This window comes from Euprymna scolopes, chromosome 32 (assembly GCF_053919585.1).
Source record: "Euprymna scolopes isolate OS-2025 chromosome 32, ASM5391958v1, whole genome shotgun sequence".
Taxonomy (NCBI): Eukaryota; Metazoa; Mollusca; class Cephalopoda; order Sepiida; family Sepiolidae; genus Euprymna; species Euprymna scolopes.
In genome coordinates this window covers 88210806-88227848 of record NC_136513.1, presented here as the reverse complement: position 1 = coordinate 88227848, position 17043 = coordinate 88210806, and the positions used below count along the sequence as shown (strand labels likewise).

The window sequence follows — 17043 nt, the reverse complement described above, 5'->3', positions numbered from 1 at the left end:
AGGTAATCGCAAACTCTCCGACCAAGACGTGGTTAGTATCATCGCCAAGCAGCAGTTCACGCAAGAAACAGACGAAGAATTAAAGGATGCATTCCGTGTGTTTGACAGAGATGGCAATGGTTTCATTTCGGCTGCTGAGTTACGTCACGTCCTTACCAACCTTGGTGAGAAGCTTACTGACGAAGAGGTCGATGAGATGATTCGGGAAGCTGACATTACTGTTGATGGTCGTGTCAATTATGAAGGTACTATTTGTTTCAAGTCTCTCGAAAAGTATACAATGTTTGAAGGGGCGTCACTCGGCATCGTATTTCCATTAAGCATTACAAATAAATCTTTTTTAACTGTCTTGAATAAAAAAAAATAATGGTAAAGGTGGTGGTTTGTCCAAAATTTCCTTTATATTAAAAAACAAATAGAGAAAAATCTTCTGGCGTATGTACTAGTGACAAAATGAAATGATCATATTCCAAAAATTACGTAAATTGATCAAGCAGTTTTTTTTATATAGAATATCAATTTCTTAACAATTTAACGTAATTAATAGTAAATCCGACTCATTACACTAATTTTAATATTTTGGATTTAAATTGAATTATCTCCCTTTATTGCTTATAGCTGGCTTAGCCAGATATTCTCCCTCATAAAATTTTATTTTTATTTTTTTTATGTAAAAAAACCTGCTTGCTTAATTTATGTGATTTTTGGAATATGACCTTTTCGGTCTATCATGAGCATGTGCATCATAGAGATTTTTCTTTTATTTTTGTTTTTTGTAATATAGGGTGAATTCTGGACAAGAACCCTGAAGATTAGTTTTACCTACCTTGCATTTCCTAAGATCGAGTAAAAACCACTTTAGTTTTTAATTTGTAGTTAGCAATTTTTGTTTAAAAATATACAGAAAAAGAAATACAATTTTAGTTGTAAGGTAGGCAACTCTTATTATATTCTTCAGTCTAACATACAAGTTATTCTTCTATATATAATTTTAAGTTATGTTTATGATTAAATACACTATTTATGAATGACTAGCAGGAAAACCTGACATTGCCCAGGATTCAATGATGATCAACAAATGTTTCACACTCCCAAATTGTTATTGCTATTAAAATCAGTGAAATCGCCCATTTTTTTCAATCAGAAACCAGCTTTAGTTCACAATACATTATAGTCTACATTGCACTGTAGAGAATGTACTGTTGATTTTATAAAATTATTTTTCTAATGGCTTGAATTAAAGTTTAAAATGCAAAAGTTAAATGTCATGTTTTATTTGTAATCTTAACAGAAACATTCATTTCGAATGCACCTTTGTCATATCAAAGAACCTACTGTTGATATTATATGTCTGGCCTTACTGCTTGTTCTGTGATAATAGTTTGAATTTAAGTTTAAAATGAAAAAAATCAAGTATCATGGTGCAATTGTGCTTTAAACAGAAATATTTATCTAGAATGCGCCTCTGTCATATTTAAGAATCCAATGTTGATTATATATGTCCCGCCTTTCAGTTTGTGTGGTAATAAAACTTCTCAAATGCATTTGTTATGTTAGGCTGTGTAAGGTGTTAACTTTGGTCAAAGTCACCTGTTCTTTATTTCATAAGATTTTTTCAGTTATTGATTATCAATAATTATCAAAGACATTCTGATACAAACCCTATCCAACAACACTGCCAGATACATAAAGTACATTTGTGTGAAATTTCATACCGAAGATATTCTGATAGAGAACCTATCTAAGGCACATAAATTATCATTGTGCAAAATTTCATAAAAATCGTCCCAGCCATTTCCGAGTCCATAGGAAACGAACCCACAAATACACACATAAACAAAGTTCCTTTTATGTAATGGAAAAGATATGTCATATGACCTTTTTTTGACTTCAGATTGTGAAAGTTTTCATTAATTAGCTGTTGATTTTTCCACAATAAATATCCATATTTTCAAATAAAAAAAAAAAGAAGAATTATGAACAACAATCTTAACTTGATTAAAGCATTTTTTTTTTCCATCAGATTTTTATTTTAAGGTGATTATCTAAAAGTTTCATATTACCAATCTTCTTGATCAGACTAAGTAATTTTTAAAGCAATTTCTGTGAAGTAGGTTATATTGCCAATAACATGGTGCAACAAAAAAAATAAAAATTGGCTGTATTTTGGAATTTTTTAGATGAACACTGTTCTCATCTCATGATATTCTTATGCCATCTAATAATAAATAAAAATTGATATATATATATATATATATATATATATATACACACACACACATATATATGTACACATGTGTAGACAAAAGATTTTGAACATCAGTTGGAAATATTTACTGATTTAAAACCACCTGAACAGTGAGAATTATAATTTTTTTTTTCTCTCTCACTGGTTTTCCAACTGAAACCAATTTCCCTCTTTCCTCATTCGATTCTTAGCTTTTAATTTATCATTCTGACGTTTCCTCTTAGAGGGTCAGACGATAAGGCCTTAAGGAAATTTTAACAATTCCACCTGCCCGTTTTTTTGTTTCTTTGATCTTTTTATTTAAATTAAATTATGTTTCCTCTGAAATTTCTCCTTCCATTTTGCTGTACCAAGAATTTACTTATATATATATATATCTACTGCTGAGGTGGAGGTTACTTTGCTTGGTCGTAAAATACTCTTAAATATGATATTTTAATTTGTCCAGATTTCGTATATATTATTATAAGGTAATGATTTCCAAACTAAACAAAAACATTTTGGTGCCATCAACTGATATTGAAACCAAAACTGTAGCATTCAAAGCTGGTGACGTTACCACTGTACCAACGTGACACGCATTTGAATTGATTAAAAAAAAAAAAAAACTAAGATAAATGTACAAAATGAATAACAATTTTTTTTTTCAATTTTGACCCATTTTTGACTCCTTAAAAACTGCTAAAGTACAATCCATAAAAAAATCCAATCATTTGAGGACCTTAGCGCCACTCTGATACTTTTTGCTTCGGAGGAGACAGTTAAAAAATATGGAGACAGACAGACATATAGTCTTTTATATATTAGATTATATAAAAGGAACTTTGCGAGTTCGTTTTCTATGTACTCAAAAACGGCTGGGACAGTTTTTATGAAATTCCATGTGAAAGTACTTTGTGCCTGGCAGTGTTCTTGGATAAGTATCGATAATCGAAATGATCTGTTGAAAAAAAGAACAGGTGATTTTGAGTAATGTTAACACCTTACACAGCCTAACATCACAAATGCATTCGAGAAGTATAACCACACAAGCAGAAAGGCGCTGCATATAAAATCAAGTTTTTTTTTATATTACAGGGGTGTGTTCGAAATGAATGTTTCTGTTTAGAGCACAATTGAATCATGATACTTGACTTCATTCTTTTAAACTTTAATTCATTATATAAAAATAATTTTATTAAATCAACAGTGCAATGTAGATTACAATGTATTGTGAACTAAGTCACTGTAAGAAACATGTGAAGTTTCCTCCAGGTGCACCACATAGGTTGCCAACTAGAGCCAGAAATCAATCGATTTGATTGAAAAATGAGTGAAACAATGTATTTTGAACTAATTTTATTGACGAATGGATGATTTCATTGATTGTATGCTAGTATGTATGTATAATAATATATATATATATATATATATATATATATATATATATTAGTGTGAGTGTAAGGACACTTCTCAACCTATATACTCAATGAATTTTTGATCTACAGACTTGAAATTTGGATTATAGGATATTCAGACATGTGGAAAACTTGTTAATCGGTTTTCATCCAGAAAAAAGGGCTGCTAAGAGGTCAAAATTGAAAGATTGATACTTGGAGATTATTTGATTTTTATCTCTTTGTCAACTGTTTCATGACTGCGTGAATAGTTCACATTATGTTAAGAATTAGTATGTGTTAAGAGTACTGGCCTGATGTACTTTGGTTATGCTCTCAGCTCGAATACCGTTTTTTTTTTTTTACTTTCAAAAAGTGAACTGATTAGAAAAAAAACAACACTCGCATGCATATGTCTCAATTTCTTTCTGATTTTTTTACGTCATTTTTTTTTTAAATGAATGTAACATTACATTTAATATCAGGCAATGTCAGGTACATTATCTAGTGTGTATATATATATATATATATTTATATATATATATATATATATATATATATATATATTTTTTTTTTTAATTCACACAAAAGTTGTAGCTCAGTAGTGTATAGACCACCAGAGCTCAAATTATAACATTGGTTAACAACAAATTTGTTGTCTCCATTTTTTTTTTTCAGCCGATTTAAAACAAATCTGATGCACTGAATTCCAAATCACATTGGTTTTGCTCAATTAGGTCTAGTTTTTTTTTTAACTATGTGTGCATGCGAGGAGCATTTTAGAAGTTGGTGGGGGGTAAAATTCCATGTTGAATAATTGTTTTGATTGGAAATGATTATTTTAATGACAAGATGTATTTAGGTCCAATAGTTCTGGGTGATTGTTTGAAGTCACAAAACCTTGAAATCTTCTTAAAATTAGTGCTCAGCATATGCAAAAAAGAAATGGCCTGTGCAGGTAGCCTCGCGAATAAAGGGACATCATCAATGATTCTCTGGCGGACAGAGACAGAATACTGTTCCCACTATTGAACATCAAGTCCGGCTTAATCAAGCAGGCTCTGGACAAGGATGGTGACTGCTTCATTTACTTGTGCCAGGCTTTGATCATGGAAAAGTTGAAAACTGACATCTTTAATGATCCTCAGATCCTCAGTGAAGAACTTGGCAATGATATCCTGACTGCTTTCTAAAACCTGGGCCGCAACATAAGCGATAAAATGCTCTACCTATATTCAGGACATGGACAAGGTTCAAAAGAGAGTCGCCAACCTGATAGGTCCTGAACTGTCATCTAGGCTTCAACCTCTGTCCCATCGACGAGATGTTGCATCCCTCTGCCTGTCTGCCTGTTCTACAAATACTTTAATGGTGAATGCTCTGACGAACTGCAAACACTTGTACCTCCCCGACGTAACTACCCCCGACAAACCCGACAAGCTACTAAGTCTCATCCCTTTACAGTAGAGATCCCTAGGTGCAAGAAATCCTTTTACTCCAATAGTTTCTTCCCCAGAACTGCGGGTCTTTGGAACTCCCTTCCGGGATTCTGCTTTCCCAACTGCAATGATATGCAGAAGTTCAAGTGTAATGTTAACAAACATCTTTCTACTCTTCTCCCTTCATAATGACCCCGCTAATTAATTCCCTAATAGTAGCCCCCTGCTTCAAAGTGGCACTGTGCCTTGTTTGGGGTGAAAATTGAATTAAAAAAATAAATAAATAAATAAAATATATGGAGCACTTTACTGAGAACCTGGGTTCGATAAGTGACGAGCAGGGGGGAAAATTCCATCAGGACTTGAAAGAGATGGAGACTTGGGACTCGGTCATGACGGCTGACTACTGTTGGAATCTAAAGAGAAACTCTTGGAATGCTCAGTATGTGTTATGGTGGCCTGATGATTACTGTACTTGAATCACTATCTAAAGGCTTTGGTTACGATCTCAGCTCGAATACCTTTTTTTTTTTTTTACTTACTTGATCAGAAAAAAAAACAATACTTGCATGCGTATATCTCAATTTCTTTCTGATTTTTTTTTTTTACTTCGTTTTTTATTTTTTTTATTTTAAAGGATATAATGTTACATTTAATATCGAGCAATGTCTGGTACATATTATGTGTTAAACGGAAATATTTATATTTTTCATTTCAAACTTAAATTCACACTATTATCATAGAACAAGCAGTAAGACAAGACACTGAGCATTCCAAGAGTTTGAAGAAACAGAAGTTCAAACTCCGAAGTTTGAAAATGCAATTTACATACACTTACCTTTATCAATGCCCACCATTCAGTTTACAGTAATCGACGTTTCTATCAGGTAATCATTTTTCTCTTTTAAAAAAACATATTTTGATTGATATGTGTTAACAAAAAATAGTTGATAATGCCAAAAAAATGAAATGGATTTTGTCACAAGATCTGATGTTTTTTTTTTTTTTGTTTTTTTTAAATCAACTTAGCACAAAAACCCAGCGGACTGAAATGGATGCCATTTTTTAATACAGCATTGCAAAGATACCTTAAATCAGTTGTAGAAATGTAGACAACATTCAAAAAACAAAAAAATTGTTGCCCAGTGATAATCTAATAATTTTGCAAATGTTCCAAATCTGTTCATAATTTTTTTGTTTTACTTAAAACTAGCTTGGGTGCCTGGTGTTGCCCGGATGTTTGGAAGTGTGTGTTGAGCAAAAAAAAAAAAAAAAAAAAAAAAAGTGGTATTAGGCAGGCGGACTCGAAGCCGTACTGCAAAGGAGGAAAAGAATGTAAAAAAAACGTGATGTCTTTGCCATTGCATCCATCACCAAACCAGAAGTGGAGAAGGTTTAAATTAAGGCTAGTCAATCGAAAAAAGGAGATGACTTTCGGAAATATCGGCAAAAAAAGCGACCTGTAAAGATGTGCCCAGTTGAGGGTGAAGGAATTAATTTTTTAGCCAATTTTTCAATATTTGTCGTCTGAAGGGTCGAGCTTTAAAACGACGCTTATCTCGTGAAAATCCATTGCTTCTGTCAAAAGTTTGAGGCAGACAAACATACATACATTTAAACAGACAGGTGAGATCTATATTATAGATAATTTGCACATTTTTGAACTTATACAGAAAAAGAAATGAAAATTTTAGTCGTAGGGTAGATAACTCCCATTATATTCTTTAAAAAATGTTATCTCCCTTTACATTAGTTCAGTTATGCTCATACAATAATTCACATTAAATACATTAGTTTAGTTATGCTTCAGTTATGATCATAGATCAGATATCATTATTTGCTTTAAAATGTGTATCTCCCTTGCTGGTTTTGATTTTACGTTCTGCATTATTGGAGTGAAATTTCAACTAAAACCAATGGTATCTAGTGAATTGCCAATTAATGAAAATAGTTTTGGAAGACAATAAGCGAAAATGATCTTTGCAAAAAAAAAAAAAAATGCACGGAAAGTTTTGTAACAAAAGGGAGGTAAATCTTTTCTGAAAACTGAAAAATTTTGGCCAATTTAGCAAATTTTTATTTTCGCTAATTGTCTTCGAAAACTGTTTAAATTTTTTTATCATTTTTCGTAATTTTTGAATATCTTCATTACTGCGACATGACAATTCAGTAGATACCATTGGTTTCACTTAAAATTTAATTTTCCAATTTCGTAACAATAACAAAGTAGGACCTTATTTTAAACTCCCACTTATTCAAGAGTTGTCTCCCTTGCGATTGTACTCATCTCGCTTTGTTTATTCAAATAGTACTAATCGCAAAGGGAGACAACTATTGCTTTACTTGTTTTTATTTTATTTTTTACTCTCTTGCACTTCAAGTAAATGGAAATTAGGAAGATAAAAAAGGAACGGCAGTCGTTTGACACCGGTTGAAAGAATGCAATTTGATTGGATAAAGAAATATTGACGTCATTACCATGAAATATTGATAAAATTTGAAAATTCAAATTGTTGAAAAAGAAATGGAAAAGAATTTAATAACTAAGTATTTAATATTTAATAGTATTTTTAGTATTAAATTTTTAAAGTTAAGATAGAATTTAAGAATTGAAATTATTGGAAAAGAATTTAATAAGTATTTAATAATAATATAAAAATAATTAATGTAGAAGCATTTTTAAAAGCGTTAAAGTCATTTAAGTAACAATTCGATCGCTGATTTATAGTAAACTATTTTACTTTTATTTTAAATTAAAAAACGTTAATTAGCTGTCCTGTTAGAGTTTAACAATTGAAAGTATTGTAAAAGAATATTTCCGCATATATGTATCAGAGAACAATATCAGTTCTAATTATCTTTGTTTGGTTGGTAAAAAAAATCTGTTTTATACTAAATAAAAAAAAAAAAAAAGTACTTCAGGGAATACATGGACCCTGCGTAAACAGTTTTCTTTAAATGGTTGCTTCCTGAAATGCGCAAAAAAGTTTTTTACTTTCTTCATATTTATCTCATAGACCTTCTTTTTTTTATCATGCGTGTATTTATTTCTAAAACAATCATTTATTAAAAAAAAAAATTTGTTTTCTAATATTGTCAATTTCATTCAATATCGTTTCTTTTTATCATTTCTAATTAATTAAAATGACACTTCAAAAATTGTTTTTAAAAAATCCTGCATTAATAAAAATCATCTATTAAAAAAAAATTCTGTTAATATTGTCAATCCATTTTATTTATAAAATGACGTCATAATTTCTCTATCCAATCAATGGCATTCTTTCCACCGGTGTAAGACGATTGCTGTTCCTTTTTTATCTTCCTAATTTCCATTTACTTAAAGTGCAAGAGGGCCTTATATTTTTTTTTATTTAAAAATGTTTATTTTATTTATTTAATCTAATTTTAAAAATAAAAAAATTATTTTACTTTTTTTATTTATTTATTTTTTTTCAGAGTTTGTACGAATTTTGAAATCTTGAAAGCTGAATGGAGAGGATAAAGATGTTTATTAAGGGTAGGGTTACCAAAGTGGATGTCGTTAGAGGGGTGGGTGGGATTCTTAGTTGACAGATAGATGAAGAAGGATAAAACAAAGGACACAGGATTTGTGATGGAGGGAAAGGGATGAAAATCTCTCTGATCCTCCTCTCAAGAAACTCTATCCTTGTGACTTCCCCACTCCCTATCCCACCCATGATGTGGATTCTGCTGTAAAAAAAAAAAAAAAAAAAAAAAAAACAATATATCGAACAAAATAAAAATTTTAAAAAAACACCCAAAATTTTTTCTTTTTTTTTTAATTTTATTTCAGATCTCGATATTTCAAATTATATTGGATGGCAAAGATATTGTCAGAATTATATGTGGATTTTGTGTTTCAGAAATTTGGATCATTTTTTTAATATGTCACCAATTATCAAAGCTCAAAAGCCACTCAAGAATAAGAGTTTCTATTTACTTGCCCCCCCCCCCTCCCACGAGGGCAGAGTTAGACACAAGGTCGGTTATTAATGTGAGGAAAATCCAGCTCCCCAAAAAGGGATACTCTGGATAGGAACAAAAATAAAAATTGCCTCAGTCATGAAGGATTTCTCTTTCACTGATCAAGAACAGAAAAAATGAAGTGTAGCATCAGAACAGATACTACATTGTGATAAATTAGTGTTAAGTAGACAATGATACTATGGAATTCCTCCCCCCAGAGTATTAGGAAGTGATTCATAAAAGGGGAGCCCATCAATGTAAATACCTTCAATTAATCCAACAAGCAGCAAAATTCCACCATTACAGTAGAGATCCTTAGATGCCAGAAAGCTTTCTACTATAATAAATTTTTCCCTAGAACTGCAAGATTTTAAAATTCCCTCTTGGTTCCCTGTATACCTTACTGTACTGACATGCAGAAGTTCAAGTGTAATGTGAACAGACATTTCGCTGCTCAATTCCTTACATAGTGTCCCTGTAGATACTGTCGCAAATAGTAGCTCCTTATATCCAAGTCGTACTGTGCCTTGTTTTGGGTGAATAAGAGAAAAAAAACTAAAACAATGAGGAGGAGTTGTGCTTACATATTGGTCACTCTTATACGGACAGGATTTTTAGGATTTCTGATTCCCTGACTACATACATAACTATATTACAATAGAAAAATCCAAGCATTAAAAGTAATATGGTTAAGCTTAAACATGGAAAAGTAAAGGACTAGTGTTAAAACTGGAAAAGAAAAGGACAAGATATTCTAGTAAAAAATATAATAAATTTATAACTTGAAAATATTGCAGCATTAAGAATATGGTCATATAATGTTACAAATTGAATTAAAAATACTAATGCTGCAATATTTCAAGTTATAAATTTATTATATTTTTTACTAGAATATCTTGTCCTTTTCTTTTCCAGTTTTAACAACTAGTCCTTTACTTTTCCATGTTTAAGCTTAACCATATTATTTTTCATGCTCACATTTTTCTATTATAATCCATTATTTTTCAAGCCTTCCAATAAATTTGCTTGTTCTTTGTTTAATTTCAGTCTTATTTCCCCCCCCCCCCATAAACATAACATACACATATGTAATATCAATGTACGGCATTCGTCTGCTTCAATAAAATCCCCCAATTATCTCTCTTTCATTCTGTCTGTTTCACTTGTTACTTCTCTTTTCGCGACAGCAGTGAATTAGTAGCAACACTAGTCACTGAAGCGATGTGGTTACTATGGAAACCAGTCATAAAAAACGTCACTCACCTCCTTGTGTCTTTTTAAGATTTTGAACATCAGAAAATTCATCATAACTTTTGTTTTACTGAACGAAAATTGCAAAAAAAATTCACAATATAACTGAGAAGATAATCTATAAATTGTAATAATTGTTTGAAATTTGGTCGAAAAATAAGTGAGCGGTGAAGCTTTAAAGTTGTTTGTCTGATGGTCTGTAAAAATGTATCTGCAAACGATGTTTCAACACTGTAGCTGAGAAAGTTTTGGGTATAAATACAAACGCATACAAATGCAATAGCAGGGCTACTTGACATTGCATGGAGGCAGGAAAAAAGTATTTAAATGCACATAGAATTTATCATTAAGCAAAATATAAAATTTGCTGGTTTTAGTAAAAAAAAAAAAAAAAAGTGTGAAACAGGTTTAGTGATGATGACCTCAGAAGAAACTAAATCTTGACTATCAAGTCAGATGTGTGCACAACGAGATGGTACGACTGACTGCAATATGGTAGTCTTCAAGTCCAACGTAAACAAATTCTTGATGAGCCATCCCCTTAAGTAATTCAATTTACCAAATTTCCACTACTAATGATGACTACAACATATTCTCTTTGACCACTGTGCACTCATTAACCCTTATCCTCGAGTGGCCTCTGGGCCTTGATTAGTGATGATTCCTTTATAAAAAAAAAAAAAAGAAAAGATGAATGATCTTGAATTGATGTAGATGACATGATGTTAAGATAACAGGTTCAGTTCGCAGTAGAAGGCCAAACAAACAATGGGAGAATGTGATAAGGATGGATTTGAGAGGAAGAGGAATAAATAAAGACCTGGCCAGAGATAGATCAGTTTGAAAGTCTAATATATAAAAGGCTATATATCTGTCTGTCTGTCTCCATATTTTACAACTCTAACTCTTCCAAAACCAAAAGTCATAGAGCGGCTCTAGGGACTTTGATTAATTGGATTCTTTATGGGCCGTTCTTTTATGGCAGGTTAAAATTGTTTTTAAGGAGTCAAAAATTGAAAAATTGTTATACATTTTGTACATTCATCTTAGTTTATGTTTAATTTTTAATCAGTTTATATGTGTGTCATGTTAGTAGTCATAACGTCACCAACTTTAAATGCTACAGTTTCGGTTTCAATTCTAGCTGATGGCACCAAAATACTTTTTTTTTTTTTTACTTTTGAGATCACGACTCTATAATAATATATATGAAATCTGGACAAATTAAAATATCATATTTAAGCGTATTTTACAACCAGGCAAAGCCGCCCCCCCCCATTCCCGCTAGTCAATTTCTAAAAGCCATCCAACACATGCCAATGAATAAATGAAACATGTTAAATTGATTATGATGATGTAGCAGAATGAATAAGTAATCGATAATTCTTGTATCTGCATACAATTTTCAATTGCATTCCTGGAAAGAGACATTAAAAATAAAGCATAGATTCATATCAAAATAATGATTTAATTAGAACTCATTTTCTTTCTGTACTATCAAGACTGAAAAGGTACTCGAGGATAAAAGTTAATGAGTTTTTCGTGTTGATGGTGAGATAAACGTGTTAATGCTTTGATACAATGGTTGAAATTGAACAAAATTTGATTCTTTAAGACAATGGCTCGACAAGCATCTGTTAACAATGGATTTAGCTTGCAGACGATTTTTGAGAAAAGTTGCCTTGACAGACATCTTAGATGTGGACGTTAACATTTAAGCTGGTTGTTTTCCACAATGATAAGCACACACACGCACACACAAGCACACACAAATACACATATACACAGTACAATTGAAGAGTCTTTTGTTTCTTTTGAGTTTAATTTTTGTATTAGGTTGATGAGAAATTCCTTGCAGAAATTATAATTTTGATTTCAAATGATGTATTTTAAAGTAAGTTTTCGTTGTAATACCTTTACTTTATATATCAGTGTTTTTTGCTCTATCTAATCGTTTGAATTGCAATAGTTTCACGCAAATGTACTTTATGTATCTGACAGTGTTCTTAGATAGATTTTTATTGGAATGCCTTCGATAATTATTGATAATAAATAATCGAAATAATCCGATGAAAGAAGGAACAAGCGATTTTGACCAAAGTTAACACCTTACACAGCCTATCATCACAAGTGAATTTGAGAATATACGAGCATATAAAAACAGTAGGTTTTTTGATAGGAGCGCATTCAAAATGAATGTTTCTGTTTAAAGCACAATTGGACCATGATACTTGACTTTTTTTCATTTTAAACTTAAAATTCAAGCCATTATCACCACACAAGTAGAAAAGCCAGGCATATAAAATCAACAGCAGGTTCTTTGATATGACAGGGGTATGTTCACAATGAATGTTTCTGTTAAGAGCACAACTGAACCATGATATTTGACTTTTGCATTTTAAATTTTAATTCAAGCCAATATATATATATATAAATAATCTTATAAAATAAACAATAGATTCTTTACAGTGCAATGTAGACTACAACATATTGTGGACTAAGTCACTGCGGGGAGGTAAGTGAAGCTTCCTCCCGGTGCCACACGATGGGTTCTCAAATTCACATACAACACAATAAATATGCTGCCTCATTTTTACACCTCAATCATTGCTTCAAAGGTGGCTTTTCAGACCAACTTTAGATCTGTATGGCTTGCAACTGACAAACATACTTTTAAATTTTCATTCAAAAAAAGTGTGGCACTAACCGGTATGTCCACCACCATATAAACAAACCTGGCTCGTTTGATAGCCATAGCCCTTGAGCTCATGGAGGGGCATAGGCCATCTACAACTTTTGTCCAATCTAGCTGAAATTTTGCATGTGCAATGATTTATATCTCTACGGGTTATGTGGCAAATTACAGCTTTGAACTAATTGTGATTTCTGTTTTACAGGTGTTTGAACTGAGTCAGGTGTGAAATGGAGCATGTTGAATGTTGAGCGGTGATCCGATTTTTGTATTTGAAAGGACGCACACTAAAGGAGACTTTTGATGAAATGAAAGAAACTTATGGTGATAATGCCTCATCAAATGACCTTGTAAAACGCTGGCATCGTGAATTCAAACATGGCTGGAAGTCTGTGGAAACAGCTCCCAGACCTAGTCGCGCCCCCCCCCTCTGCCATTGATGAAGAATCTGTCCGTCAAATTGAGGCTGCCATTTTGGAAGATCGGCGCATTAGTATTTGCCAAATAGCCCAAGATGTCAAGATTAGTACAGAGTCTGTGGAAACTATCATTCATGACCATTTGCATATGCATAAGGTGTCTGCCAGATGGATTCCCAGGTTGCTCACACCATTTCAGAAGCGAGAACGCGTTGAGTGCTCGAGGATGAATTTGGAGATGTGTCAAGAAGACGAGTCAAAGTTTTTCAAAAGACTGATTACACAGGATGAAACCTGGGTCCATCACTATGATCCAGAGACCAAAGCCCAGTCAATGCAGTGGAAGCACTTGGACTCACCACCTCCAAAGAAGGCAAGGGTGCAGCCCTCTGCTGGCAAGGTCATGCTCACAGTTTTCTGGGACCAGGACAGAGTTGTGATGACAGATTTCCTGGCAAAGGGTACCACAATTACAGGATCCTATTATGCTTCTCTTTTGAGGAAATCAAGGGAAGCTATCAAAATCAAAAGGCGGGGCAAGATCAGCAAAGTACCCTCCTCCTGCAGGACAACGCTCCGGATGATAGAACGCGCTTGAGAAGAATATGGCTGAACAACAATTTTGGGCGCCATTTTATACAACATACCAGCTGAAATTAAAAAGGCCGCTCAGCAAATGCAAAAGATATCTAGAAAAATCGGAAAAAAGAATAACTCTGTCGTGTTCGATCAGACATGCTTGAATAATGACTTGCTGCCAAAATAAATATATAATATATATATATATATATATATATATATATATATAATTAGCAAATGTACCCGTCATTGACAGGGTTCAAAAACAGCCTACAGAAAATGGACTGATTTATGAAAATATGATAGGTTATGAAAAGGAAGGGTTGTAAAGAGATAGCTTCGAATTTGGGGGTATCAAAACCAAAGCAAAATATGATGAAAGTAAAAATAAAATAGATAAACCGCATAATTTATTATACCATACCTGTTCACACTGAAACACTTATCACAATATTCCGTGGATCTATATTAAAAAACCTTGTTAAACTTTGTGACATATTTCCATTCTATGGAGGTCAGGTGCGAACGAACACCCAATAATTTTATTATACCATATTTCTTCAAACTGAAACATAATTATCAAAGTATATTTACGCAGATAGATATGAAATGTCTTTATTAAAGTTTGTGCCTATTTCCACTCTATGGAGGCTAGGCGCGAACGCAGACCCACAATTTTATTACACTATCTCTATTTAAGTTTAAACATACTTATCAAAGTATTCTTATGTATATCTATATCAAAAACACTTGTAAACGTTTTTTTTTTTAATTTTAAATCTTTTTATTTCCATACATTGTGGACCAGGTGCGAACGCAGACCCCACAATTTTAATGAACCACCATTCTGCCAGATCAAACATACCCATTCCTGTGTCTCGATACATCTTCTATCATTATATGCAATCAGTTTTTTAAAATATTCAACCATATAGGAGCCTATTCCTGACTACACACACACACAGCTTTATATTATATATATATTAAAATTGAAAATCTTTGAAAACCAAGAAATCTTAAGAAAATATTTATTGAATGATAAAATCATTTTTTTTAATGTTTCCAAAGATTTTCAATTTTAACATTACAAAATGTTTTCTAAGATGTGAAACACTACTAATTATTATATATATACTAGCAGTTCAGCCCGGCTTTGCTCGGACCTTATGTATTATTCATAACTTTATGTGCATATGTATATATATATTAAAAAGTTTGACTTGTGTCTTAATAACCTACATCTAATATTTCAAGTGTTTAGGCCCAAAATTGGCGGAGGAGTTTGGTAAAGTCTGCAAAGGTTAAGTCTTTCAACTTTGACCAACTTGGCAGCCAAATTTTCACCCAAAAACTGATTAAAAAGTTTGCTGCATGTCTGAATACTCTTTATGTAAAATTTCAAATATTTAGACCAAAAATTGGCTGAATAGTTTGCTAGACTTTAACCGTTGTCTGTTTTGATCGTTTGCTTGAGTTTGAAAAGAACAAAAAATCCAACATGGCTGCCACTGCAGGCACACAGAGACGTTGCCGTATGGACACCCTTTCTCATATGAACTTTTTTGTTTTATTTACAAACAATGCATTCAGTCTTCCTGTTTGTATATTGTATGGACTATTTTCTCTATCCTATGTTTGGGGCATTTATTTAACACCACCGTTGACTTCTACAAGTTCTTTTGAAGTGAAATGTTTGAGAACTATTCTTGCAGTAACTTTTCAAGATAGACTAAGAAATGCGGATATCAGAAAGTGTAATAGAGTACGAACGCGCATATGGCGGCCATATGCAAAATCCAAGCCGTGTGTGAAATGACGCAACAGTAAGGAAATAAAAAAAAATGACATTAAGGAAAAAGAAAAAGGCTATAAGACAGAGAGAGAGAGAGCACGTCAGAGAAGACAATCACGTTAACATTCATGTAAGATTAGCAAGAAGCCCTGATGTTGCCTGAGATTAAATGAAGATCGCTACTAATATTGTAGCCCCACCATCGACACGGCAAACAATGGTGGGATCTACTCAAACAGAATAATGGCGTGCAGCATGTGTGTGATCTCCAACTGTAAAACCCAATTGCACGTACACGGCTGTGGTTTTTTTTTTTGTTTTTTGTTTTTTTTTACATGGGCATCACCACTAATCAAGGCCAAGAGGCCACTCAAGGATAAGGGTTAAAGAGTGTACAGCAGACATTGGACAATATAGTAATCATTAGTAATGAAAATTTGGTAAATTTGATAACTTATATGGAACGGCTCATCAAGAATTTATTTACGTTAGACTTGAACACAACCATATTATAGTCAGCCGGAAAGCAGGAAAACGGAAGACAATTCCACAGGCGTGCAGTTCTAAGAAAGAAGCTTTGTTCATGGAATCTACATTTAGGTTTAGGCACAGATAAAGAGTGGAGGGAATTATTGATAGTGTGTACAGCTAGACGAGTGTTTCTTGTGAAAGTTTGGCGAGGGGGAACCATAGATTGAAGCTCAGTTGAACACCTTCCATGAAAATAACGATACATCAGAGACAAACTCGCAACATCTCTTCTGGGAGATAGAGGTTGCAAGGAAGAGAAAAGGACATCTCCTACGAGGCTACGAAGTCTATTTTGAACTCTATCAAGGCAGGACAAGTCCTTTCTAGCAGCTCCTGCCCAGATGTGGCAACAATATTCCATCCTTGGACGTACCTGGCTCTTATATAGATAGAGAATAGCATCAGCAGTGAGATATTTACCGGATCGATAGAAAGATCCCACCATTTTTCCAGCGGCCTTGGCAACAGATTTGATGTACGTGTTCCATTTAAGATCAGGAGTAATGGTCAAGCCAAGAAGATCGTTTCAGCTACGTGCACATTTCCTTTCTACACCCATGCAAATTCTGTGGGCATAAAACTAAAACCCTGCCTATTTTTTCAGACAGCTTTCATGGAGCTGGTTTGAAATCTATAAAAAGGGCATTTTGCACCAAACCAGGTAGTCGACCCCAGCCAGCATGCTGTAAACATCAACATTGATTCCGTCCAGAGGACGTTAAACTCGTG

At 33.0% G+C, this 17043-nt stretch overlaps 1 protein-coding gene across 2 annotated transcripts in view; it reads left to right on the top strand.

Annotated features, from left to right (window-relative positions):
* LOC145256472 (neo-calmodulin-like) overlaps positions 1–8842 on the top strand; it is a 94278-nt gene extending 85436 nt beyond the window's left edge. For both annotated transcript variants that reach the window (XM_080115409.1, XM_080115410.1), the window contains exons 4-5: positions 3–245; positions 8520–8842. In XM_080115409.1, the coding sequence (XP_079971535.1) occupies positions 3–245; positions 8520–8545 (269 nt within the window). In that variant the 3' untranslated portion in view covers positions 8546–8842. The remainder of the gene's footprint in view (positions 1–2; positions 246–8519) is intronic.
* Positions 8843–17043: the final 8201 nt, after the last annotated feature.